Source organism: Pristiophorus japonicus, chromosome 19 (genome assembly GCF_044704955.1).
Source record: "Pristiophorus japonicus isolate sPriJap1 chromosome 19, sPriJap1.hap1, whole genome shotgun sequence".
Taxonomy (NCBI): domain Eukaryota; kingdom Metazoa; phylum Chordata; class Chondrichthyes; family Pristiophoridae; genus Pristiophorus; species Pristiophorus japonicus.
The window spans coordinates 545,532-556,193 of NC_091995.1; the positions used below are offsets into that span (position 1 = coordinate 545,532).

The following is a 10,662-nucleotide window of genomic DNA, read 5'->3' on the forward strand; positions in this document are numbered from 1 at the left end:
CACCTCCTCCAGGTTGTGGAGGTGTTCTTCAGTATCGTAACCCGTGATGAGGATGTGGTCCTGAAAAACCACCGTCCCTGGAATCGACTTGAGGAGGCTTTCCATATTTCGTTGGAAGATCGCGGCGGCCGAGCGAATCCCGAACGGACATCTGTTGTACTCAAACAACCCCTTGTGTGTCGTGATGGTGGTCAGCTTCTTCGACTCACTCGCCAGCTCCTGGGTCATGTAAGCTGAGGTCAGGTCCAATTTTGAAAAAGTTTGCCACCGGATAGCGTCGCAAAGAGGTCCTCCACTCTCGGTAGCGGGTACTGGTCTTGGAGTGACACCCGATTGATGGTGGCCTTGTAATCGCCACATATCCTGACCAACCCATCCGCCTTGAGCACCGGCACAATCGGGCTCGCCCAGTCACTGAATTCGACTGGCGAGATGATGCCTTCCCTCAGCAGGCGGTCCAATTCGCCTTCTATCTTTTCCTGCATCACGTACGGCACCGCTCTGGCCTTGTGGTGTACTGGCCAGGTGTCCGGGTTTATGTGAATCACTACCTTGGTCCCCATGAAAGTGCCGATGCCGGGTTGAAATAATGAGTCAAATTTGTCCAGGACCTGTGAGCATGATACTCACTCCACAGAGGAAATTGCATTAACATCGCCCCATTTCCAGTTCATCACAGCAAGCCAACTCCTCCCCAGTAATGCGGGACCGTCCCCGGGACAATCCAGAGTGGCAGTCTGTTCTCCGAATCTTTGTGGGTCACGACAACCATGGCGCTGCCTAGCACCGGAATGATCTGCTTTGTGTAAGTCCGTAGCTGTGCGTCAATCGGCGATAATTTTGGCCTCCTGGCCTTGGACGCCCACAACTTTTCGAACTGTTTGATACCCATCAGGGACTGGCTGGCCCCCGTGTCTAGCTTCATTGATACTGGGATGCCATTGAGGAGCACTTTCATCATTATCGGTGGCGTCCTGGTGTATGAACTGTATACGTGCTCCACATGAACTCGCTGAACTTCAGCTTCCAGCGATTTCCCCCAGTGTCCATTTCTGCAATTTCTGCAGGTATTTTGCTCATCTCTGCAAACTCCGGCTGAGTGTGTGCCTCCACGCCTCCAGCATGAGCTGCTGTTGGAAACAAAAAAAGGTCCCTTGCCAGTCGATCGTCCCTAACTGCCCCTGTTATTGTCCTTGAGTGCACCATTAACAGGTGTTGATGGCCCCATTACTGGCCGCATTGTCCCTTGCAATGGCGTGAATCGCTGTTCAGCTTGCCATTGTCCCTGTCGAACTCCTCCTCTGGGTTCGACTACATGTTGGGGCATGCCTGACTGCCCTTGTCTGCCTGGAGAACTGTGTGCTGCTTTAACAATGTTGAATCTCTGTCCCAACCATTCCTTAACACAGTACCTCTCGTCTGTTCTGCTAGTGGCCATGCTCGCATGGTTTAAATCCCAGTTTCTTGTCGCCATTGATATGTCCTTACTATACAGTATCAATGCACACGAGGCCTATGCTTGAGAGAAGGTCAGTCTGTGACCTGTCCTTTATTCCTTAGCACTCAAGTGATGAAGGTGGGTGGAGCTTCCCCTTTTATATCTGAAGGTCCAGGTTAGGAGTGTCTCCCACCTAGTGGTCAGTGTTCTCACGGTGTACAACTTAGGTCAGTTTATACATGGGTTACATGACAGGGGAAGTCTAACAAGGCAAGGGAATACACATTAAATGGTAGGACACTGAGAAGTGAAGAGGAACAAAGGGACCTGGGAGAGCAGGTCCACAGATCCCTGAAGGTAGCAGGCCAGGTAGATAAGGTGGTTAAGAAGGCATATGGAATACTTGCTTTTATTAGCCGAGGCATGGAATACAAGGGCAGGGAGGTTATGCTTGAACTGTATAAAACACTGGTTAGGCCACAGCTGGAGTACTGCGTGCAGTTCTGGTCACCACATTACAGGAAAGATGTGATTGCACTGGAGAGGGTACAGAGGAGATTTACCAGGATGTTGCCAGGACTGGAGAATTTTATGAGGAAAGATTGGATCGGCTGGGGTTTTCCTTGGAACAGAGGAGGCTGAGGAGAGACCTGATTGAGGTGTATAAAATGATGAGGGGCTTGGATAGAGTGGATAGGAAGGACCTGTTTCCCTTAGCAGAGGGGTCAACAACCAGGGGGCAGAGATTTAAAGTAATTGGAGGGAAGGTTTAGAGGGGATTTGAGGGGAAATGTCTTCACCCAGAGGGTGGTGGGGTCTGGAACTCACGGCCTGAAAGGGTGGTTGAGGCAGAAACCCTCACCACATTTAAAAAGTACCTGGATGTGCCCCTGAAGTGCCGTAACCCACAGGGCTACGGACCGAGAGCGGGAAAGTGGGATTAGGCCGAGTAGCTATTGGTCGGCCGGTGCGGACACGCTGGGCTGAGACGGCCTCCTTCCGTGCTGTAAATGTCTCTGATTCGCTGATTCTACGAACCCACTGTACTTTAAAGAAATAATTCAGGGTTTTGTGTCCTCAGAGTGTGCCTTGGTAAATCATTAAACTAAGAGTGGGAACTGTCGCTATGGTGACACTTGACCTGTCGACGACACAAGGAACTCATTATCCAATAAACCCCAAGAGATAGTTCATGGAACTCACCAGCCCTTCCTGCAGGAGCTCTCGGACTCGGGGGCTGAGATTGCTCATGGAACTGCTCACGTCCGGAAGTACAGTGCGCAGTTTTGGTTTCCGTATTTACGAAAGGATATACTTGCTTTGGAGGCAGTTCAGAGAGGGTTCACTCGGTTGATTCCGGAGATGAGGGGGTTGACTTCTGAGGAAAGGTTGAGGAGGTTGGGTCTCTACTCATTGGAATTCAGAAGAACGAGAGGTGATCTTATCGAAACGTATCAGATTATGAGGGGGCTTGACAAGGTGGATGCAGAGAGGATGTTTCCACTGATGGGGGAGACTAGAACTAGGGGGCATTGTCTTAGAATAAGGGGCCGCCCATTTAAAACTGAGATGAGGAGGAATTTCTTCTCTCAGAGGGTTGTAAATCTGTGGAATTCGCTGCCTCAGAGAGCTGTGGAAGCCGGGACATTGAATATATTTAAGGTGGAAACAGACAGATTTTTGAGCAATAAGGGAGTCAAGGGTTATGGGGAGCGGGCAGGGAAATGGAGCTGAGTCCATGATCGGATCAGCCATCATCATCGTCACAGGCAGTCCCTCGGAATCGAGGAAGACTTGCTTCCACTCTAACAATGAGTCCTTAGGTGACTGAACAGTCCAATACAGGAAACACAGTCCCTGTCACAGGTGGGACAGACAGTGGTTGAGGGAAGGGGAGGGTGGGACTGGTTTGCCGCACGCTCCTTCCGCTGCCTGCGCTTGGTTTCTGCATGTTCTTGGCGATGAGACTCGAGGTGCTCAGCGCCCTCCCGGATGCACTTCCTCCACTTAGGGCGGACTGGTCTTTGGCCAGGGACTCCCAGGTGTCGGTGGGGATGTTGCACTTTATCAGGGAGGCTTTGAGGGTGTCCTTGTAACGTTTCCTCTGCCCACCTTTGGCTCGTTTGCCGTGAAGGAGTTCCGAGTAGAGCGCTTGCTTTGGGAGTCTCGTGTCTGGCATGTGAACAATGTGGCCTGTCCAGCGGAGCTGGTCGAGTGTGGTCAGTGCTTCGATGCTGGGGATGTTGGCCTGGTCGAGGACGCTAACGTTGGTGCGTCTGTCCTCCCAGGGGATTTGCAGGATCTTGCGGAGACATCGTTGGTGGTATTTCTCCAGCGACTTGAGGTGTCTACTGTACATGGTCCACGTGAATGGTGGAGCAGGCTCGAGGGGCTGAATGGCCGACTCCTGCTCCTATTTCTTCTGTTCCTGTGTTCTCCTCCCACCCCTGGGAATGGAGGGCTGGGTTTGTTGTGCAGCAATCAATGTGCGGTGGTGAGATAAGCCTGCCGGCCTTTGTCAAGGGCAGGGAAATGACTCAGAGCTTTGGTGCTGCAGCCCAGAAGGTCACGTCACAATAGTGGGAGCGGCCTTTGGCCCTGAGCTCGGGTTCCTGCGGGCAGCCAGCTCCCCGAACCTCCGCTCCGGCCCGATGAGACACCGCTGGTTGGCAGGCTGTGAATTCACAACTAAAACACCTCTCATTGTGGCCAGTTCTGGGCGCCACACCATCAGGAGGGTGTGAAGGCCTTGGGCAGGATACAGAGGAGATTGACGAGAATTATTCCAGGGATAAGGGACTTCAGTTACCTGGAGAGACTGGAGAAGCTGGGGCTGTTCTCCTAAGAACAGGGGGGTTTGGGGCTGGAGGAGGTTACAGAGATAGGGAGGGGTGTTTGGGCTGGAGGAGGTTACAGAGATAGAGAGGTGTGTAGGGGCTGGAGGAGGTTACAGAGATAGGGAGGGGTGTAGGGGCTGGAGGAGGTTACAGAGATAGGGAGGTGTGTTGGGGCTGGAGGAGGTTACAGAGATAGGGAGGGGTGTAGGGCTGGAGGAGGTTACAGAGATAGGGAGGGGTGTAGGGGCTGGATGGGGTTAGAGAGATAGGGAGGGGCGAGGGAACATGGAGGGATTTGTAAACAAGGATGAGAATTTTGAAATCAAGGCGTTGCTTAACCGGAAGCCAATGTAGGTCGGCGAGCACAGGGGGTGATGGGTGAGTGGGACTTGGTGTGAGTTAGGACACGGGGCAGTGAGCACAGGGGGTGATGGGTGCGCGGGACTCGGTGTGAGTTAGGACACGGGGCAGCAAGCACAGGGGGTGATGGGTGAGTGGGACTTGGTGTGAGTTAGGACACAGGGCAGTGAGCACAGGGGGTGATGGGTGAGTGGGACTGGGTGTGAGTTAGGACACGGGGCAGTGAGCACAGGGGGTGATGGGTGAGTGGGACTGGGTGTGAGTTAGGACACGGGGCAGTGAGCACAGGGGGTGATGGGTGAGTGGGACTGGGTGCGGGTTAGGACACAGGGCAGTGAGCACAGGGGGTGATGGGTGAGTGGGACTCGGTGCGAGTTAGGACACGGGGCAGTGAGCACAGCGGGTGATGGGTGAGCGGGACTTGGTGTGAGTTAGGACACGGGGCAGTGAGCACAGGGGGTGATGGGTGAGTGGGACTGGGTGCGAGTTAGGACACGGGGCAGTGAGCACATGGGGTGATGGGTGAGTGGGACTGGGTGTGAGTTAGGACACGGGGCAGTGAGCACAGGGGGTGATGGGTGAGTGGGACTGGGTGTGAGTTAGGACACGGGTCAGTGAGCACAGGGGGTGATGGGTGAGTGGGACTCGGTGCGAGTTAGGACACGGGGCAGCCGAGTTTTGGATCACCTCTAGTTTACGTCGGGTAGAATGTGGGAGGCCGGCCAGGAGAATGTTGGAATGGTCAAGTCTGGAGGTAACAAAGTCTATGGGACAGGATGGATGGAGTGGCTGGGTCCTTTCCTGTACGTCCTTATGATAAAATCGAAGAACTGTGCTTCAGTAACTTCACCGGTCGAGACACGAATGTATTTATTGAGCTGCCCGTACACACATATATAAATTACATTTACACGGGGATGAGTTGGTGGGGTTATGGTCGGGTACAAGACACTGTGAATGGACCACACGATACGTCAGATTTACCGGAGCCCGCGAGTGGGGGTGCAGTCCAGCGATGGGGGGTGTCCGGGAGATTTGGTCGGGGGTGGGTGGGGAGGACCTTACCCCCTCGGGCACCTCCCCACACAACACACGCGGTTCCTCTGCCAGACCCTGCTCCGTGGACGCTGGGGGAAGGGCTATCCGGGAACGGCCAATCTCCGCCTTGCTAGTTTCCGTCTCGACAGGAACCTGCAACAAAGGAGCAAGGGAGCGGAGAGCGTCAGAAGGTTCCGGAAATATCCGCCGCGCACTTCTCCTGCCTCCCACACACCCCTCCCCCCTCGCCACAACACCGCTGTTTTCCATAATGGCGCCCACCTTTGTCCTCAGCGGCCCGTGGAGTAAAGCACGCGCGTCTGGGGTCTAAATATCCCGCCGTCGGAAGTATCAGGGGGTTGGCTCATGAGGAAAGGTTGAGGAGGTGGGGCCTCTACTCACTGGAATTCAGAAAAATGAGAGCTGATCTTATCGAAACATATAGGACCCCCAGACAGAGACCCACAGACACACAGACAGAGACACAGACACACAGACAGAGACACAGACAGACACAGACACACAGACAGAGACACAGACACACAGACAGAGACACAGACAGACACAGACACACAGACAGAGACACACAGACACACAGACAGAGACACACACAGACAGACACACAGACACACAGACACACAGACAGAGACACACAGACAGACACACAGACAGACACAGACACACAGACAGAGACACACAGACACACAGACAGAGACACAGACAGACACACACACAGACAGAGACACAGACAGACAGACACACAGACAGACACACAGACACACACACAGACAGACACACAGAGACACAGACAGAGACCCACAGACACACAGACAGAGACACACAGACAGAGACCCACAGACACACAGACAGACACACAGAGACACAGACAGAGACACACAGACACACAGACAGACACACACACAGACAGAGACACAGACAGAGACACACAGACAGACACACAGACACACACACAGACAGACACACAGACACACAGAGACACAGACAGAGACACAGAGACCCACAGACACACAGACACACAGACAGACACACAGACACACAGACAGAGACACACAGACACACACACAGACAGACACACACACAGAGACACAGACAGAGACACACAGACAGAGACACACAGACACACAGTGACACACAGAGAGAGACACAGAGAGAGACACAGAGACCCACAGACACACACAGACACACACAGAGAGACACACAGACAGAGACTCACAGAGACCCACAGACAGAGACAGAGATACACAGACATAGACCCACAGACAGAAACCCACAGACAGAGACCCACAGACAGAGACAGAGATACACAGACATAGACCCACAGACAGAAACCCACAGACAGAGACCCACAGAGACCCACAGACAGAGACAGAGATACACAGACAGAGACCCACAGACAGAGACCCACAGAAACCCACAGACAGAGACCCACAGACAGAGACCCACAGACAGAGACACACAGAAACCCACAGAAACCCACAGACAGAAACCCACAGACAGAGACCCACAGACAGAGACCCACAGAAACCCACAGACAGAGACCCACAGACAGAGACACACAGAAACCCACAGACAGAGACCCACAGACAGAGACCCACAGACAGAGACCCACAGACACCCACAGACAGAAACCCACAGAGACCCACAGACAGAGACCCACAGACAGAGACACACAGAGACCCACAGACAAAAACCCACAGACAGAGACCCACAGACAGAGACCCACAGACAGAGACCCACAGAGACCCACAGACAGAAACCCACAGACAGAGACCCACAGACAGAGACACAGAGACCCACAGAGAGAGACCCACAGACAGAGACCCACAGACAGAGACCCACAGACAGAGACCCACAGAAACCCACAGACAGAAACCCACAGACAGAGACCCACAGACAGAGACCCACAGACAGAGACCCACAGACATACACACAGACAGAGACACAGACATACACACAGACAGAGACCCACAGACAGAAACCCACAGACAGAGACACACAGAGACCCACAGACAGAGACCCACAGACAGAGACCCACAGACAGAGACACACAGACAGAGACACACAGAGAGAGACCCACAGACAGAGACACACAGAGACCCACAGACAGAGACCCACAGACAGAGACCCACAGACAGAGACCCACAGAGACCCACAGACAGAGACCCACAGAGACACACAGACAGAGACACACAGAGACCCACAGACAGAGACCCACAGACAGAGACCCACAGACAGAGACACACAGAGACCCACAGACAGAAACCAACAGACAGAGACACACAGACAGAAACCCACAGACAGAGACCCACAGACAGAGACACACAGAAACCCACAGAAACCCACAGACAGAAACCCACAGACAGAGACCCACAGACAGAGACCCACAGACAGAGACCCACAGACAGAGACCCACAGACAGAGACCCACAGAGACACACAGACAGAGACACACAGAGACCCACAGACAGAGACCCACAGACAGAGACACACAGAGACCCACAGACAGAAACCAACAGACAGAGACCCACAGACAGAGACACACAGACAGAAACCCACAGACAGAGACCCACAGACAGAGACACACAGAAACCCACAGAAACCCACAGACAGAAACCCACAGACAGAGACCCACAGACAGAGACCCACAGACAGAGACCCACAGAAACCCACAGACAGAGACCCACAGACAGAGACACACAGAAACCCACAGACAGAGACCCACAGACAGAGACCCACAGACAGAGACCCACAGACACCCACAGACAGAAACCCACAGAGACCCACAGACAGAGACCCACAGACAGAGACACACAGAGACCCACAGACAAAAACCCACAGACAGAGACCCACAGACAGAGACCCACAGACAGAGACCCACAGAGACCCACAGACAGAAACCCACAGACAGAGACCCACAGACAGAGACACAGAGACCCACAGAGAGAGACCCACAGAGAGAGACCCACAGACAGAGACCCACAGACAGAGACCCACAGACAGAGACCCACAGACAGAGACCCACAGAAACCCACAGACAGAAACCCACAGACAGAGACCCACAGACAGAGACCCACAGACAGAGACCCACAGACATACACACAGACAGAGACACAGACATACACACAGACAGAGACCCACAGACAGAAACCCACAGACAGAGACACACAGAGACCCACAGACAGAGACCCACAGACAGAGACCCACAGACAGAGACCCACAGACAGAGACACACAGAGACCCACAGACAGAGACCCACAGACAGAGACACACAGAGACCCACAGACAGAGACCCACAGACAGAGACCCACAGACAGAAACCCACAGACAGAGACCCACAGACAGAGACACACAGAGACCCACAGACAGAAACCCACAGAAAGAGACCCACAGACAGAGACACACAGAAACCCACAGACAGAGACCCACAGACAGAGACCCACAGAGACCCACAGACAGAGACCCACAGAGACCCACAGACAGAGACCCACAGACAGAGACCCACAGAAACCCACAGACAGAAACCCACAGACAGAGACCCACAGACAGAGACCCACAGACAGAGACCCACAGAAACCCACAGACAGAAACCCACAGACAGAGACCCACAGACAGAGACCCACAGACAGAGACACACAGAAACCCACAGACAGAGACCCACAGACAGAGACCCACAGACAGAGACCCACAGACAGAGACCCACAGACAGAGACCCACAGACAGAGATCCACAGAGACCCACAGACAGAGACCCACAGACAGAGACCCACAGAAACCCACAGACAGAAACCCACAGACAGAGACCCACAGACAGAGACCCACAGACAGAGACCCACAGACAGAGACCCACAGAAACCCACAGACAGAAACCCACAGACAGAGACCCACAGACAGAGACCCACAGACAGAGACCCACAGACAGAGACACACAGAGACCCACAGACAGAGACACACAGACAGAGACACACAGACAGAGACACACAGACAGAGACACACAGACAGAGACACACAGAGACCCACAGACAGAGACCCACAGACAGAAACCCACAGACAGAAACCCACAGACAGAGACCCACAGACAGAAACCCACAGACAGAGACCCACAGACAGAGACCCACAGACAGAGACCCACAGACAGAGACCCACAGAAACCCACAGACAGAAACCCACAGACAGAAACCCACAGACAGAAACCCACAGACAGAGACCCACAGACAGAGACCCACAGACAGAGACCCACAGACAGAGACCCACAGACAGAGACCCACAGACAGAGACCCACAGACAGACACACAGACAGAGACCCACAGACAGAAACCCACAGACAGAGACACACAGACAGAAACCCACAGACAGAGACCCACAGAGACCAACCGACAGAGACCCACAGACAGAGACCCACAGACAGAGACCCACAGACAGAGACACACAGACAGAGACACAGAGACCCACAGACAGAGACCCACAGAGACCCACAGACAGAGACCCACAGAGATATCAACATAGACCCACAATGCATTGTAAAACTGAATCACAAATGCATGGACGTCATGAAACATGCATGTTCACACTTGCGCACACACACACACACACTCACGTACACTTACACTCACACTCACACACTCTCACACTCACACAAACACACTCACGTGCAAACACACACACACTGCCCTATGAATCTCACACTCACTCACACACTCACACACACACTCACACACTCTCATATACACTCACACATACTCACACTCACACTCACACATATACACTCACACATACTCACACTCACTCACATATACACTCACACACTCTCACTCACACACTCACATATACACTCACACTCACACACACTCACTCACACACATACATACTCACACACACACACACAGACTCACAAACACACACAGACACACTCACACTCACACTCACAGACTCACAGTCACAGACTCACACACTCACATACACATTCACACTCA

The 10,662-nt window shown here is 53.3% G+C and overlaps 1 protein-coding gene across 1 annotated transcript in view; it reads right to left on the bottom strand.

Annotated features, from left to right (window-relative positions):
- Positions 1-5,488: 5,488 nt before the first annotated feature.
- The window catches only part of egfl7 (EGF-like-domain, multiple 7), a 57,409-nt gene continuing 52,235 nt past the window's right edge, over positions 5,489-10,662 (bottom strand). The window contains exon 8 of the mRNA XM_070861106.1: positions 5,489-5,826. Coding sequence (XP_070717207.1) covers positions 5,804-5,826 — 23 coding nt within the window. The 3' untranslated portion in view covers positions 5,489-5,803. The remainder of the gene's footprint in view (positions 5,827-10,662) is intronic.